We start from the raw sequence: 18,891 nt of genomic DNA, 5'->3' as shown, positions 1-18,891 counted from the left end.
TTTTACATAGCTAAAACTAAGTGACATGAATCTTACCTAACTTCAGTATTTGGCAGCCACAACAAGTAATGGCAAAGTAGAAAAATAAGGAATTAATACTGTTTCTTGGCTCTCTGGATCTAAAAAATTCTAAGACAAATTGAAGAAAATATATTACTGAATAAAGCGAATTCAGAAATTATTAATTTCCTTACTTGTACGCCTGATTTGCAATTTAGATATAAGAATATACATAAATTCACTAGCTCTCTAGAAACTTTTCCACTTCCTTTGTTATTATCTCTTCAAAGTAGTATATATTTAAAAGAATTTGATGTGCAAAGATCAAACCCCAAATGTAGAATATATCTGAAATATTTTTTGTTGCTGTTGATTTCTTGAGTGAATCTCTAGAACAATAAAGAGATTGAACTAAGCATTTTCTGCAGAAGCAGCAGCTGAAGCCACTGATATATATGAGCTTTTACAGAAATCTTTTTTTAGCTTTTTTTTAATTATTATTATTTTAAAAAAAAATATCTCCAGAGGAAATAGAGGTCCTTGTAAAATCATTTTCTAGTAGGTCTGAGCTCCTTACTGCAAACCATATACATCAAAGGAGGAACTTTCATCTGTAGTATTCCTGACACACAGGAAATCCAGGAATGAAGAAAAAAACTGCATTGTCTACCATATCCAAGAATAATAGGATAGCATTCTAATTTGACTGTACTCATGAGGTTCAGTTGAGTATTTACCTTCACAGAATCATAGAATGGCTTCTCTGAGCATTATCATGAAGTTTCTCTGAGAAATATCACGAAACAACATTCAAGGGAATTAAATAAGCATAATACTCCCCTCCCCACACCCCTCCATGCCCCCGGATAGTGTACACAGCAGTGACTAAACATATCAAAGGGATCAAACATTCTTTGCATTCTTTGGGTTTGAACACTGATTTCAATGTCTTTAAAATCAAGTACTTACCTTTTTTTATTTTTATTTTTCCAAATTAGAGCTTATATAAGTAGATCATAGTCAAAGAGAAGCCAATAGGAAAAGATTTACAGTACAACATGGGATGAATTCCATGCTTCTAATGTTAGAAGAAAAGAAAAAAAAAAAAAAAGGTAGCCTTTTGCATAATTTAGCTTCATAAGACTTGTAAAAAAAGCTTCTTCACATATATGATAAATTCATTACAAGTTATTATTGTGCTTAATCAAAAGTAGTTTCTGTTCTACTTTCTGGAAATTTTCATTTTTTAAAATAAATAAATGGCAATCAAAAATTATTAGAGTCCTTCAAGAACTTCTCTCATCCACTAATGTTAGAAGAAAAACAATGTATATGTTCTTCCATATTTTTAAATATTTTGAACAGAGAAAATCATTTTTAAAGGAGTAAAAACAACCATAATTTCTATTATATATATATCATACACATGAAGATATCACATTCATAATACAGTGTTTTCTCTTTATTGTTGCTTTGTAGTTCGTTTATTTTATATTTGTGGGCTTCAGAACACAAGGGTGAAAAGAACAAGTGAGGAACATCCATGATTATACAGTCTATGGTGTACCTTACTGCTACCGGTCAATTGCTGTACAGAAAGTATTTTTTGAATGTCAGACAAGATCAGGTATTTGAAATCAGATTCCTTCCCCAAAAGTTCTATTCTGTGCAAAGTAGAAAGGAAAATGACACTTTAAACCCACAACTCAATCCACTCCAAACACACACAATAAGAACATGCCTCTTCAAGCTCGACCTTAAATGTAATGGAAAAGATAAAGCTTAGATAATTACAGTGTTTGTGTAGCTATATACTGACTTTGCAGATATGCTACAGGATGCAACAGCATTTCAGAGAGGGTTGAACACTTTCAGAATTTCAAATTAACTATGCTTGTAACAATTTCAAAATATAAGGGATTAATTACACGTTACTGAGAAATTCTATTTCCATAGTTTTAGAACCCAAATTATGATATATTAGGCGTTTTTCACTTCAGGGAACAATCCAATAGATTCATCTCATTTTAAGAGTGAGATTAATTCAACGTTACTATTATTCTTTGGCATTAAGTCCAGCTGGAGTCAAATCACTATTGGTGTCCAGGAATCAATACTGCGATCATTACTGTTTTAAAATCATAGAATCATATAATTATTCACTTTGTGAAAGACCTCTAAGACCATCTAGTCCAACCTTTAACCTAGTATTAAAGTCCGACACTAAAGCATGCTACTAAGTTCTTCATCTACATGTTTCTTGAAGACCTCCAGGGATGGTGACTCAACCACTTCCCTGGGCAGCCCATTCCAGTGCCACACAACCATTTCAGTAAAGAAGTTTTTCCTAATATCCAACCTAAATCTCTCCTGGTGCAACTTGAGGCATTTTCCCCTCATCTTATCACATGGTGCTTGGGAGAAGGGCCAGATCCCCACCTCACTATAGCCTCCTTTAAGGCAATGGTAGAGTGTGATAAGGTCTCTACTGAGCCCCCTTTTCCCTAGGCTAAACTACGCAGTTCAGCTGCTCCTTGTAAGACTTGTAAACATCTGTTTACAAGTAAGACTGTAAACTGTCAACAAGTGAAACCATGCAGACTGTTGAACATGAGATTCTTCAACATCTTAATTAATGACCTTGGTGCTGGAACACAGTGCATTTCAGCAAGTTCACAAATTATACAAAACTGTGAGGAGTGACACCAGATGGTGGTGCTAGCATTCAGAGGGTCCTGGACAGGCTGGAGAAAAAAGCAGAGAGGAACTTCAGTAAATGCAACAGGGGCAAATGAATAATCTCATGCACCAGTAGAGGTTGAGGGTCTGAATAGCTGGAAAACTGCTTTGTTAACTGAAGGACCTGGGGATCCTGGTGGACAAGAAATTGTCCATAGGCAAGCAATGTCCCTTCACAACAAAAAGGCAAATAGCATCATGGGCTGCATTAGGAAGACTATTTTCATCAGGTAGAAAGATCCTTCTACCTTCTACTCCATACTGATGAGGACACTTTTGGAGCAGTTCTGGGCTACCCAGTAACAAAGCAAAGCAAAACAAAACAATAAATAAATAAAATATGGACTTATTGAAGCAAATCCAACACTTTGCCATGAAGCTGATTAGTGTCTGGAGCATCTTTCATGCAAGAAGCTGAGAAAGCTGGGACTGTTCAGCCTGGAGAAGAGAAGACTAATGGGGACATAAGTGTGTGACAGGAGGAAAAGAAGAAGAGGGAGCCAGACACTTTTCAGGATCAGGTTGCCTGAATGTTTAAAGGGTTATTTATTTATTTATTTATTTATTTTTAATAATTTAGTTATTGAACCAGAAGTTTGTGCAAAAGTTCAGTTTGGCAGCTTTTTTTACACTAATGTACACTGACCTGTATTTACACTAATGTTATCTATTCACTTTCTCTATGGTCCTAAGAATTCCAACTCGGCAGAGTGTTGATAATCAATGTTCTTTCTCCTGTGTTGTTATAGCACCAAAGATAAATGCAAATAATTAATGTTGGTTTAGAAGAAATTGTCCAAAGGTTCTCCTAATGTAGTTCTAGATGCTACACTTATCATTCTCATCTGCAAGACACAAGAGCTGCTAGTATTTCAAATCGCTGGTAAATTCTTCTGATGAGTGTCTTTAGATCCTAAAGGAGAAAAAGTTTTAGAAAGAATATGCCAAGGACCTCAGCACACTTTCTACAATGGAAATGTGAGCTGTGTTCTCATGAAATCTAATTCTTTTGCAAATTAATTGTAAAATGATCCTAATTCTGTATCATCCTCTGTAGATCTGCCACTAAAGAAAGGAAAGATTAAGTCAACGTAGCCAGTTTATCTCTGTTTTCCCTGTAAAGGTGTAAGTGTGTTCAGGCAGGTAAAAGTGTGGAATTAAGAAGGTTTTTAGCACTTCTATTACTACTGTCCAATGCAACTTGCTTCTTTATCAGAGGGCAGAGTTTAGATCATACCCTGCATTTGAACTAAGACTGAATACTAGCCATTTGACACGTTATGCCAATTTAAATTTGCCACTTTCTCTTCTAGGACATGGGGTCTTCTCTCTATATAGAATAATAACTTTTTAAAATTCATGTCACTTGACTTTAATTGTCTTATCTAACTAAACTATCTGATTTATACTTCCTTTACACTCAGTATATTCTGACTAGCAATTCCCAACGGTGACTCATTTAAACTGCTTTGATAGCAGGGGAATGAATGCTTCTTTTAAGTGCCTTTCTCTTTATTTACTGACTGTAGAAATAACCTAGGTAACTAGCTTAGCCTTAATCCCTACCTCTTACGTGGTTAAAAATAGCTGGAATAAACACAAGACTACTGACACTGCTACCACCCAATAGTCTATTAGTAGACAGTACAATCAATTGTATTTCCTAAAATGTTCTTAAAACTTTTCCAACACCAACAGCCTATCAGTTGTAATCTGAAAATCAAATTGATGCAATATTTATCTCTAAAAATACTAAAGGAAAAAATGAGATACATAGTAGTGTTTCTTTCAGAGCTTTGCATGTAATCTTTCTACTCGTACTTATTTCCAAAGGCTAACTTGCTCCCTCCTGAATTTAGTGAAATATAAGGGAACTGCTACCAGTTAATCTTTAGCTAAAACTGATGAAAAATGGAAAATTCATGAGATTAGTGAAAATCTTCAATTCCCCATTGACTTTGGCCCAGATATCCTCACACATCTGTGGTGGTTTTACTCGGGTGGGCAGCTGAGCTCCACCACAACCGCTCTCTCACTCCCCCTCCTCAAAGAGGAACGGGGAGAAAATGCGATGAAAAGGGCTCAAGGGTTGAGATAAGGACGAGGAGATCGCACAGTAATTATTGTGACGGGCAAAACAGACTCAGCATAGGGAGACAGTAAGATTTATTGCCTATTACTAACAAGCTAGAGAAGCAAGAAACAAAGGAAAGAAACCAAAAGCACCTTCCCCCCCATCCACCCTCTTCCACCTCCTTCCCCCGAGCGATGCAGGGGAACGAGGGAATGGGGGTTATGGTCAGTCTATAGCGCTTCTTCTCTGCTGCTCCTTCTCGGTCACTCTTGTCCCCTGTGCTGTGTGGTCCCTCCCACAGGATGCAGGCCTTGGTGAACTGATCCAGCATGGGCTGCCCACAGGCAGCAGCTCTTCAAGAACTGCTCCAGATATGGGTCTGTACCACGGGGGCCATCCCTCAGGAGCAAACTGCTCCAACCTGGATCCCCCACGGGCAGCAGCTTCTGCCAGGTCACCTGCTCCTGCGTGGTCTCCTCTCCACGGGCTACAGGTTCGGCCTGGAATCTGCTCCGGCAGGGGTCTTCCACAGGCCACAGTCTCCATCGGTGCAGGTCCACCTGCTCCACTGTGGTCTCCTCCACGGGCTGCAGCGTGGAACCCTGCTCCACTGTGGTACTCCATGGGCTGCAAGGGGCCATCCTGCTTCACCATGGTCCTCACCACAGGCCACTGGGGACTTCTGCTCCGGTGCCTGGAGCACCTCTCCCCCTCCTTCTTCACTGACCTTGGTGCCTGCAAGGCTGTTCCTCACACCTCTCACTCTCCCAGCTGCTGTGTGGCGCAGCGTTTTTTTTCCCTGTCTTAAATATGCTCTCACAGAGGCGCAAAACAACATCACTTATTGGCTCAGCTCTGGTCAGCAGTGGAGCCTTTACCAAACATGGGGCAGCTTCTAGATCCTTCTCACAGAAGCCACCCGTATGGCCCCCTGCTACAAAAACTTTGCCACGTAAACCCACTACAACATCCAAGGACTGTGTACACACACACAACCTCCTGTTCCCTACCTCCCCGCCCTCTTTCCCTCCTCCCCCACCCCAAATAAAAATAAAAATAAAAATAAATCACTAAGAAACACTGGAAGATAAGTAAATAAAACCCAGCTAAGCCAAAATGTGTTCAGTATTCCAGGGCACAAAGGAAACAGTCATTCAACAATTGAAAGAGGGAAGGTACATGTTCGCACACAATGCTATCATGATTCCAAAAGCTGTGCTTGTGCCAAGCGGAAGACAGGATGATAAGCAATGGTGTTCTGAGACATTACACCCGCAGAGTATCAGGGAGGCCACTATTAATGCATGGCCTAAAAGCTATTTAGCAGCAAGATGTGTCAGAATATGCTTTTAAATTGAAGCTCTGGAGATTATGGACACATGTGCATCAAACACAGACAGCATCCTCAGAAAATAAAATATTTTCAGTACATTTGATCAATATTTTTTACTGTAGATATTTAGGTAACTTTTTTTTTTTTTGACTGGCTGTTGTGTGCATGGATGAGGGAAACAGGACTAAACATATTTGCAAATGCAGCCAAGCATTGCTACATGGTGACTTACTGATTTATATATTAGAAATATGCAACTCAGGAATATAATTGTAGTAAATTAGAGAAAAAGGCAAATTGTCTGCAATTTGAAAATCAAGCTGTGGGCTTCTTTCATTCTAAGTTCACATTTATTAATTTTATATAAATCCTTAATGTAGAGAATAAACAAGGGTGAAAATGCCACAAAATTCTGACTCTCACTCCTATCTGCTTTTTTAGTTGTCATTGATGGAAGTAGGTATGGTAGTGAGAGGGACACATAACGTGGACTGGAATCTTCTTCTTAATTATTTTTCTTGTGGGTTTTTTACACATTGGTGGTTGGAGTAGTTTTAATAGTGCGCCATGGAATTTTGGAGATAGACATTTAAAGAAAAGCTGTGAGATAACAAAAGGAAATTGTGCTGTGATAGCTTCCTGCTCTTAATAGTTACTTCCAGAACATGAGGTCAAAAGTTAGAATACAGCTATAGCTTTAGGTGCCATCAACTCTCAGTATGATATAATATCTAATTGTTGCTCAGCATGTGTGTAGCTTTTTTAAAATTTTAGGTGGGAATGAGAAGTAGAAGAATTTCTACTATTTTTATACAATTGAATGAGTTCTAATGACCATTGAGATACTCATATAAAATTTCCTGTGTAACTTTGTAATACATCTGGACTGCAGATAAACATCAGCCTATGTTTTCAATGGGCCTCTGATAGTGAAAACCCTATAATACCAATGTAGTACACCCTTATAATATCAATAGATGAAAATACATCTTTCTGGGATTCCCATCAACCATACCAGTACATCATTTTAAAGTTCTACTTGAAAAGTTAGACAGTTCATTTTCTAAAGTCAATATTTCCATGAAGTTTGTGCAATATATGCAAGTTTGTGCCTACTTATTTTTCATTAGCAGAAATTAAGATTATTAGAAATATAACACAGGTTATATTTAATCTGTTTTTTTTTTTCTTTTTTCTTTTTTCTTTCATATTTGTGGTTCTGTAGCTCAGTACTACATCATGCTTTTTTATCATTTCTGTTCCTGTTAAACTGTATGAAACATAGTTTGTGTTTTTATACTGGCCTACAACATACAATGATTTATAAAGAAGTGCAAAAATATCAATTATTTAAATAGTTAGATCTTTCCATTTAATTTTGATCTGATGCCTGTTTCCATATTCTAACTTTTTTTCATGGTGGGAGAAATTCCAATGGGAGAAATTCCACTAAATGTGTCAACAGGCACAATAGTGAGAAATATTGCTAAAATATGATTGAATTCAGCATGATAAGTTATTCTTTAATGCTGTTGTGCATTTTTATTGCCTAGTTAAGCGGTAAAATGAATGTGCTGTTGGTTATGAATATAAATATATCTCAGCGTGTTTTAGCTAGTATGTCAAGATAGAAAAATAGTGCTTCTCAGAATCTATGATTTTTCTCATAGGAAAGAAAAAAATCACACATATAAACACAGATTGTCGTCTTGTGACAACAATTAAAGGAATTTTCAGCAGTACTGCTACACAAGCCAAAGGAAAAGTGATTCAAAGACATAATCATAGGCTGAACTGAATGCATACTGCTTGTACAATTACATGTAATTAAGTAAACATATTCTACTTAAGATGGTCACACATAAGACTGCAGAGTTGTGTACAACTGTAGAGGGATCGAAGACTATTTAGAGCTGTATAGAACATCAGATGGATGATGTAGTACTTAAAAAGGCAAGGTATTTGAAATATATTTCAGTTTTTATATCCACAAAATATGTTTGGAAAAATATCTTTCATATCTCTTAAATATAACATATATTCGACATTTCTTTAAAATAAAAATAGGAAAAAAAAAGCAAAAAAAAAAAAAAAAAAGCACTCCTTACCTCCTTACTGTGACTTTCAGTCAGTGTTTACCGTGGAAGCAGTACACACATCTAGGCTAGCACCCACATGCTTCACACCCTGCTGGGATGAGCCTGAAAGATCTGCTCATACCAGAGCATCTAAGAGGTTTTTTAGCATCTCCAGCTAGGTTTATTAGAATAAAAATCAAACTATTTTTAGACACAGAAGCTCAAAACAAGACAGACTATAAATAAAAGAATGTGGAAACAAGCAGTGCCGGAACCTCTGTGTAAAAGAAGGACGCTTCCTTTCAGGTTTTCTCTTGGGTTAACAATATATAGTAGCTCCTGCTTGTAAGAGACTTTGCACAATCACTTCGGTTTCCTTTGAAAAAATCTTCTCCATTATCATCTCCAAGACCAGTTTATGCATCTGTTTCCCATTAGTGTACCCAAGCCCTTGCTATCTTTGTCTGACTTCCTCCACCACCTCAGCTTTCTTCTTGACCCTTTGCCCAACGTATGTTCAAATGATCACAGAAAAAGAATAAAGTTTTCTTCCTTCTAAAAAGACATTGATCCAATGTGAGCTGCTAGGAAGGTCAGACATCTTTGCTCAGACCCAGCTTTTGAACCGAGTGTTCATTAACCTGGAAACTTTGGACAAACAGATAAAACTGTTTCTGCTAGTCTATAAACCTGTCACTTAATTCCAATTAGGGTGTTGTGAAAGAGTATATGTTAAGTGTTAAAGAATAAAATAAATAGTTGAGAAGTCATTTAGTAATGAATGGCTGTTACAGGCAGCCTGTGATAATTTAATTATTATTAAGAATTTAGATTATCAGGTCATACTGACAGTGCAAAACAGAGAATAGCATAGCTTTCCACAAGCAAACCATAAAAAAAAAAAAGCGCTTTTTGAATTAAGACCAAATCATAAAATATTATTACACTGCATAGAGTAGCATATTTTTTATTATTATTAAGATGATAAAGAAATTTTTCATGAAGAACTTTATCATGAAGATTACATTCCTCTGACCCTGAATGCCTGCTCAGGCAGGTGTTCCCACCTATAGATGTCCAGGATCTTTTTGAAGTTTTTTCTTAGTTTGCCTAAGTAAATTTATTTGTTATATTATTTCCCATACTAGTGTTGTTTTAAAATGTTCTTTACTTTTTTTTTTTTTTCTGGTCATTCTTCTTTCTGTATTTATTCTCATTTAGATTGTGTATCCACCTAATCATCATTTGAATGCATTTCATATCATTGTTGCACAAAAATTTTGACATCGTCTTTGTTGCATTATTCTTTATTTACTCATTGTATGGCATAATTAAATTATTAGATAAAATATTTGCCTCTAATGACATAAAAACTTAATCTCTTTACATCATTTCCTTTGATTCTCACAATTTTATAGCTAATTTTGGAGATCAATGCATCATATCTGTAAGTATATATTCACAACACAACAGCAGCCTGTGAAATTAAAATACCGGAAACCTGTTTTTGCTTAGTATCAACTTGTATTCTTACATTTTACGTTGCTGAATATAAATACTCAAAGGAAAGGTGGAAACTAATCTGGAAGGTAGAGACTTATTTCTGACAGGACATTTTTAATTTTAAGCACGTGTAAAACCTTCTCTTGTTGTCCCTGCTTGAGCAAGGGGTGGACCACATGACCCCCAGAAATCCCTTCCAACCAAGTATTCTGTGATTCTGTGATCTGTGAAAGAACAAATGAATTGCTTCTGAAATACTGCTGTGAAAGTAATTTGCAATGAATAATTAATCTAACATTTATTTATATATTTGTTTATTTTGATAAGACACAGGAATTTAAGCTGTTTTAGGATACTTGTCATTTTTATTTGTAGTCTTTGGCTTAACTATAAATTGTTCCATGGGGATACTTACCATTTATAACAAGTTGGTGATAATTTCTAAGAGATGTCATGAAATATTTCTTTGTCATGGAATAACAGAATAGTTTGGACTGAAATGGACCTTAAAGATCAGTTGTTCAGTAGGTAGGTATCTAAATATTATTATATTTGTTTGAGTACTTAGAAGGGAAAAATGTCTATAGTGTTTTCTCCAGAAAACTACAATTGTCAAATGGTTTTCACTTTTTTATTAGTTTATAAAAAGGTAATAATTTCTGAGGTTTTTCAGCAGACCTCTCATTCTTTGTGCTCAGAAAACTTCATAAACCATCAACACTCTCATTTGCATATGTTGGCTTGTAAGCCTCCTACTTATACTTATAGTACTTTATACTTATAGTACTATACTTTGTTTCTAAACATCTTCACATTTTTATAGAATACAATGACTAAAATCATTCTGCAAGAAATGCATATTAAGAAGTGGGAAAATTGTGTCAAAATAAGAGAAAATCTGCAAATGATATGTGAGCTCAGTTTTCAGTCTGATCCAGTTCTATTGTATAAGGAACAATTATGTCCTTTTTCTCAAACAGTGTTCTGCATTTCTGGAATGAATAAACTTTGAGGTTGAATGAAAAGCAGAACTTCTTTATGAGGGCACATGATTTTAGCCAAGAAAATAACCCATAACCCATGGAGTACGGGAGATATTTTTCCATCGTGCTAAGATGTAGCTCAAAATTCTGATAGCTGTAAATAGCTTGAATTTATTATTTCAAAGTCAAGATCTACAGCCCAAGTCAGAAAATAAAAAATAATGGAAAGAAAACCACAAAATATGTTGAAGATGGAGTAAATCAGAATTTATTTTGATTAATTGAAAAGTTAATTACTATAAAGCTTCCTCTGAACAGCATACTGGTAGTTAGAAAGTCTGAGTGACCTGTGTTTTCATTTAACACTGCAAAAAGTCAACGCAATGCACTAAACTATTGACTCTTGTATTTGTGAAACAGATAATTTGATGCTTTATTTTACTCTAGAGTAAAAGGAAATCTTCTCTTCCTCTTGATAAACCAAAAATGAGGTAGAAAAATTGAGACCAATTAGACTCTATGGGCTTACGTTCTAGTCCTCCACTGACACCTTACCTCTGATCTGTGAAGCACACTGGACACAGGACAAACCTGTGTCGTACAATACCATTAGTGGTCATCTCAAAAGGAATCTTTTGTCTTTACAAAATGTTGAGTCTCCTTGAGACTTATATTTCTTTTCCAATATTTCCTATTAGAAACTCTTTAGTCCTTGTAGCTCTGTCTCTGTGAAATAATCTCAGTGAACCAACATCAGCAAACAGGGGAAGATACTGGGCGAAACAACAACAACAACAACAACAACAAAAACCTAAGAGGAGCCCAGAAACTGCAACAACTCTGGAACATTGTGGGTATGCCCCAGGGACTATCTTTTATTATTTTATTAAAGGAGACAATATTGGATAACGAGTTTGAGGCAGTCTGGACTGGAAGATCATGGGATCATGAGTTCATATTTTTGGTAGAAATATATATTTAGAAATGAGCTTTGAGAATTTAATTTACTTAAGAGAGGCACTGTGAATACGCAAATTTTATTTCTTCATTCCACTTTTAGAAGACAATAAATTAGGTAAGATGATGCCTGTCTTTGGAATCCCAGTGTAATTTCTGAAGGGTCTAGGAGAGCAAAACCATTTTTACCCAAATATTATTGGAAGTAGATTGATAAAATCCCATCACAGTAGTAAACAAAATAATATGGCAATAGCAAATGCATGTCAAGATGTGTGATTCAAGTAGGAGGAGAAAAAACAAGAATGTCCCAGTCATATACAATTAATTTAACAAGGATGTAAAAGTCCACATTATCATAATTTTTAGGTTCTCTAGAAGAATTTGTTGCATAAAATAATGAACATAATGTGCTAATCTGCCATGGAAATTGTGTGACCTAGATAGATTAACCTAGCTATAAAAACAAAGGAGGAAAAAATTATGTAAGACCTAATTTTACATTCTTATTATGTGCTATTAATTTTTCTTCTGTATCAGCCATGGAAGAGGAGGGAGACCTATTTTAACAATATTTGCATATCTATATATCTTCTAGCAAGAAGTAGTTTGTAGTGGCTTCTATATTACAAAATAATTGTCCAACTCAGACTAAAGGGAATGCAAGAACTGTATTGTGCCATCTATACTATGGTATGGTTTTGATTTAATATATACTGGGTCATTTTATTTAATTTTACTTCCTAAATAAACACACCAATAATACATAATGCTTTATTGTAATATCATAGAATCAACAAATCATTCAGGCTGGAAAAGACCTCCAAGATCATCTAGTCCAACCTTTAGCCTAGTACTGATAAGTTCACCACTAAACCATGCTATTAAATTCCAAATCTACACGTTTCTTGAAGACCTCCAGGGATGGTGACTCAACTGCTTCCCTGGGCAGCCTGTTCCAATGCCACACAACCCTTTCAGTAAAGAAATTTTTCCTAATATCCAACCTAAACCTCCCCTGGTGCAACTTCCGGACATTTCCTCTTGTCTTATCACTTGGTGCTTGGGAGAATATCCAAACCTCCACCTCACTACAACCTCTTTTAAGGTAATTGTTAAGTACAATAAGGTCTCCCCTGAGCCTTCTTTTCTCCAAGCTAAATAACCCCATATCCCTTAGCTACTCCTCATAAGACTTGTTCTCCAGACACTTCAACAGCTTTGTTGCCCATGTTTGGACACATTCCAGCAACTCAATGTCCTTCTTGTACTGAAGGGTCCCAAACTGAATACAGTATTCAAGGTGCAGCCTCACCAGAGCTGAGTACCAAGAAACAATCACTTCTGCTGGCCACACTATTTCTGATACAAGCCAGGATGCTGTCGGCCTTCTTGGCCACCTGAGAAAACCGCTGGCTCATATTCAGCTGCCTATCAACCAGTATTCCCAGGTCCTTCTCGGCCAGGCAGCTTTCCAACCACTCATCTCCCAGCCTGTAGTGCTGCTTGGGGTTGTTGCGCCCCAGGTGCAGGACCCGGCACTTGGCCTTGTTGAACCTCATACAGTTGACCTCAGCCCATCGGTCCAGCCTATCCAGATCCTCCTGCAGAGCCTTCCTTCCCTCGAGCAGATCGACACACGCACCTAACTTGGTGTCATCCGCAAACTTACTGAGGGTGCACTCGATCCCCTCATCCAGGTCATTGATAAAGATATTAAAGAGGATTGGCTCCAGCACTGAGCCCTGGGGGACTCCACTAGTAACCGCCTCCAAGTGGATTTGGCTCCATTCACCACAACTCTTTGGGCCCGGCCATCCAGCCAGTTTTTAACCCAACGAAGCGTACACCAGTCCAAGCCACGAGCAGCCAGTTTCTTGAGGAGAATGTTGTGGGAAGCGGTGTCAAAAGCCTTACTGAAGTCAAGGTAGATCACATCCACAGCCTTCCCCTCATCCACCAAGCGCGTCACTTGGTCATAGAAGGAGATCAGGTTCGTCAAGCAGGACCTACCTTTCATAAACCCATGCTGACTGGGCCTGATTGCCTGGTTGCCCTGCAAGTGCCGCGTGATGACATTCAAGATAATCTGCTCCATGAGCTTCCCTGGCACTGAGGTCAAACTAACAGGCCTATAGTTCCCCGGGTCTACCCTCCGGCCCTTCTTGTAGATGGGCGTCACATTTGCTAGCCACCAGTCGACTGGGACCTCTCCTGATAGCCAGGACTGCCAATAAATGATGGAAAGCGGCTTGGCCAGCTCCTCCGCCAGTTCGCTCAGTACCCTCAGGTGGATCCCATCCGGCCCCATCGACTTGCGTACATCCAAGTGCTGTAGCAGGTCGCCAACCATTTCCTCGTGGATAGTGAGGGCCACATCCTGTTCCCCATCCCCTTCCACCAGCTCAGGGTACCGGGTATCCAGAAAACAACTGGTTTTGCCGCTAAAGACTGAGGCAAAGAAGGCATTGAGTACCTCAGCCTTTTCTTCATCTTTTGTAACTAAGCTTCCCCCCGCATCCAGTAAAAGATGGAGATTCTCCTTAGTCCTCCTTTTTGTGTTGATGTATTTGTAAAAACTTTGTTATCTTAACGGCAGTAGCCAGATTGAGCTCCAGATGAGCTTTGGCCTTTCTAATTTTGTCCCTGCACAGCCTTGCAACATCCTTATAGTCCTCTCGAGTAGCCCGCCCTCTTCTCCAAAGATTATAAACCCTCCTTTTTCTCCTAAGCTCGAGCCACAACTCTCTGTTCAGCCAGGCCAGTCTAGTTCCACGCCGGCTCGTCTTTAGGCACGTGGGGACAGACCGCTCCTGAGCCATTAAGATTTCCTTCTTGAAGAGTGCCCAGCCTTCCTGGACTCCTCTGCCCTTCAGAACCTCCTCCCAAGGGACTCTGCCAACCAGTGTCCTGAACAGCTCAAAGTCAGCCCTCCGGAAGTCCAAGACAGCGGTTTTACTGGTCCCCTTCCTGACTTCACCAAGAACAGAGAACTGAACCATTTCATGGTCACTCTGCCCAAGACAGCTCTCGACCACCACATCTCCCACCAGCCCGTCACTGGTTGTGAACAGAAGGTCTAGCGGGGCACCTCCCCTGGTAGGCTCTCTAACCAGCTGCATCAGGAAGCTATCTTCCATGCTCTCCAGAAACCTCTTAGACTGCTTTCTCTGGGCTGTGTTGTGCTTCCAGGATATGTCTGGGAAGTTGAAGTCCCCCTAGTTTAAAGTTTGAAGTCCCCTAGTTTAAAGCCCTCTCAACGAGCCTTGCCAGCTCCTGGGCTAGGATCCGTTTTCCCCTTAGAGATAGGGACCCGTCTGTGGTCACCAGGCCGGGTGCCGAGTAAAGCGCCCCATGGTCAAAAAAAACCAAAATTTCTGTGTTGGCACCAGCCTCTGAGCCACGTGTTAATCAGGTGGGCTTTCCGTGTCCTCTCGGTACCCCTCCCTGCCACTGCAGGGATGGACGAAAACACCACCTGTACTCCCAGCTCCATCCACTAACCGTCCCAGTCCCCTAAAGTCCCGTTTGATAGCCTTCAGGCTTCTCTCTTCATTATCATCACTGCCAGCCTGGACTATCAAAAGAGGGTAGTAGTCAGAGGGGCGAACCAGGTTGGGAAGCTTTCTGGCAACATCCCTGACCCTGGCCCCAGGGAGACAGCAGACTTCCCTACGGGTAGGGTCAGGTCAACAAATAGGGTCCTCTGTTCCCCTGAGAAGGGAGTCACCTACAACAATAACCCTTCTGTCTTTCTTGGTGGAGGCTGTCTTGAGGCGTGGAGTCGGCTTCCTCGCCCTAGGCATCCTCCTGGGTAGACTTTCTACCTCGTCCTCATCCACCGGTCTCAAGCTCCAAGGCCTCAAATCTGTTATGTAAGGGCACCGGGGAAGGTGGGGCTGGTGGGGGGGGCGTTGCCTGCGAGGTCGAGCAGGGACCTGTCTCCATTCCTCCTCAACTCCTAGGTCGCCTCCCTCTGCCCAACAGTGACAGGGCAGGGGGTCCACCCCCATTTGGGGTGTCTCACCCTGGTACCTCTCCTTCAAGCCCTGCACGGAGTCGGTCCACCAGTATATACATATATACATACATATACATATATATTTCCAATATATATATATTGGAAAGGGAGAGGGCATGATCACTTCCCATTTTCCTCCCTACCCTCCACTCCCAAACATAGTCAAAACCTAAAAGTCTCAGCTTCTTCCACACCACATATTGTAATCATCATGGCAACTAGCCTGTTAAGGATCCTTTCCCTGTTATGGTACAAGACTACAAGTGAAAATATCATATTCTTTCTCCATTCTTCTTTCCATTCTTCTAGCTTCACGTGAGGAATAACATTCTGCAGAGTAGTGTGATACAAGGTGAAATAAAAGGAAGAGGCAGACTGGCAAACAGGTCTGATTTTGAATAACGAGAGTGTGCAACAAAATTTATAAAGACACTAAACAAACTTACATCATTAAAACAAACAAAAAGACAAAACGAAAGAAACCAGCCCTTTATCTGTCCTGGAAACAAAAAAAAAAATATATATATATATAATAATAATTAATCTGAACAGTCTTTTTTTTTTTCTTTTTTTTTTTTCTTTTTTTTTTTCTTTTTTTCAGTACGTCATTTCTGATGAAGATCATGCAAAAGAAATAGGTTAGACTAAGAAAGCTCTGTCATCAAGATAAACCTATAGTCACAGATACATCTAATTCCCCAAGCTTTCATCGTTAATATTTTATGGTCCTCACTGATCTGCCCAATCTTGAAGAAAAATGTATCTTTCATTTAAGTAGACAGGGCAAAGTAATAGAATTTATGTGTATCAAAAAGAAAAAATAAATAAGTGAAATGCAAAGTACAATAAGGATGTCATGCTGCAAAGTATTCAGTTTACTCACTGTTACTTGAAACACCACTGCTAGCTGTATTTATCTGAATAGCAAAAAAGCATTAGCATACACGTCTTCATTCCCATTAAGATGAAAATATGATGAATGCTATTTGTGGGTGTTTTTAATTTCTACCTAAACACTTCATATTTCTCAGTCATTCTATAAAATAACATCCATTTCCTTTGCTGCAGATTCCTGTAAGATACCACTACTATTTCAAGTTTAACCTATCAACACTTTTGCTTTATCAGTATTAAAGAGAATATAACAGGGAAATGATTCTTTTCCTGCATTCACTGATAAATCTCAATGCAACAAGGTATGTTTACTTGGGTAAAGACGCTTGAGAAAACTTTACAATTTAAATAGTTTTGCTGGTGGGCGTGCTTGCATTGGTGATATGTGAAAATATAAGAACAGAAGCACTATGCAGTGCTCTATAGTAACTGTATCAGTTATGCTGAGATATAGAATTATAGAATAGTTTAGGTTGGAAGCGACCTGAAAAACCATCTAGTTCCAAGTCCGTGGCCACGGTCAGGGACACCTTCCACTAGACCCGGTTGCTCAAATCCCAATCCAACCTCACCTTAAACACTTCCAGAGATGGTCTTCCAGTTCTCTGGGCAAATTGTTCATTGGAATAACAAGTGTTTGCCTATGGTAAAGAAGAAACAATGAACTTAATGTAGGAAAAAAAAAAAAGAAAGAAAAAAGAAAGAAAAAAGAAAACAGGTATATCAGTTTTAACTCCATTAACACATGCAAGTTATATAACATTGACCATGAACAACTCTGCTTGTAATATAGTGATATATATGATTCAGAGAACTCCAGAAAAACTCTTAGAGCACATTGCTTGTTTGTCCTGCCTAGGCTGTGAAGTCTGACTCAGATCTCAAATATGCAATTTGCAGCCCAGAGCAAGAAATAGTGGAAACCTTATCAGATGGAAATAAGCCACAAAAACAGATACTGAGGTTTCTGATATAGCTCTAAAATCCATCACCTACATCTGAGGATTGTTTAGCTTTCTCATCATCATGTCTGTTTAGTATAGTATATTGGTGTGATGTAGAAATTTTCCTAGATATTAAAAAGTCTAAAGACCAACATTCTCTGGGATGCTTATATATAGATATGCAAGGTGATTGCAGCCAACTCTCTTTACCTTTTCTGTCTTACTGAGCTACAGCATTATCATGGTATGACAGAAATGATGGTTGGGAGCACTACCTATGAATGTCATATAGGTCACTTCCTGCTCAAAATGGGACTATAACCAACCCCAGAAAAGGCCAGCTGTGGCTTTGTCTAGACAAGGCTTGAAAATCTCCAAGTCTATTCTGCAGCTTTTCTAGTGGATTTTTTTTTTCCCTAATGTCTAATTTGAATGTCCAGCTGTGATCTCTGACATTAATAAAGAGCTAAAACTACCATCATGTTAGCCACCCAGCATTAAATGTGGAAATTAAAGGAGGGAGAATAAAACTACTTACAACAGTCAATTTGTGTCACCAGATACAGGAACTAAAACATTAGTGCAAAGTCCTCTTGCAACAGCTCATAAGTAAGACATGAAAACTCTCCCAGCAGAATGCTTCACCATTCAGGCTGCTCAGGGAACTAGTTAGCAAGGTCCCCTGGGAAACTGCTTTTGAAGGCGTTGGAGTCCATCAGTGCTGGTCAGCCTTTAAGCACTGCCTCCTAAAAGCATAGGATTGGGCAATTCCAAAAAAGACTGAAATTCTGGAAACTGAAAATGCTCTTTTAATTTATTGTCTATATAATTGTCTAATACATATATATATTAATTATTATTAATTATTAATTATTATATATATTAATTATATATTAATAATATATATATATTATATAATATATATATATATATAATATATGATATATATATATAATACAATATGTCTAATATAATATATTGTCTAATAACCTATAACTGGGCAAAGACATAGAATAAAATACAACTTATATAAAAGACTAATGACTTCCTTTTTAAAATGTCATCAGTCTCTACAGTAGGTGTTGAAACTTGCATGTTGTAGTTTTGATTGAAAGAGAGACAGAACAGCAATATTGGTCAGACTCAGAATAGAAAGAGTTTTGTATTAGTCCTTAGACCTATTTGCCTAAAATTCTTTCACTTACAAACATTAGGCCCTTTGACAAAACTGATTAAATCATCAGTTTTACATTATTACTCCAGAAATAAAGTAAATCAGCTTAGTAAGAAATATATACTTTGTGTTCTTTTACACCACTTTCTGTTAAACTCCTAAGTTATGAATGTATTCAAAACATTCATTTT

At 38.2% G+C, this 18,891-nt stretch overlaps 1 protein-coding gene across 1 annotated transcript in view; it reads right to left on the bottom strand.

Annotated features, from left to right (window-relative positions):
* MGAT4C (MGAT4 family member C) overlaps positions 1-18,891 on the bottom strand; it is a 49,628-nt gene that overhangs the window by 19,500 nt on the left and 11,237 nt on the right. The window contains exon 2 of the mRNA XM_050709222.1: positions 17,155-17,223. Within this exon, the coding sequence (XP_050565179.1) occupies positions 17,155-17,223 (69 nt within the window). The remainder of the gene's footprint in view (positions 1-17,154; positions 17,224-18,891) is intronic.

This window comes from Cygnus atratus, chromosome 1, assembly GCF_013377495.2.
Source record: "Cygnus atratus isolate AKBS03 ecotype Queensland, Australia chromosome 1, CAtr_DNAZoo_HiC_assembly, whole genome shotgun sequence".
In the NCBI taxonomy this organism is placed as follows: domain Eukaryota; kingdom Metazoa; phylum Chordata; class Aves; order Anseriformes; family Anatidae; genus Cygnus; species Cygnus atratus.
The sequence above is the reverse complement of the archived record's forward strand: the minus strand, read 5'-3'. Positions and strand labels throughout refer to the sequence as shown.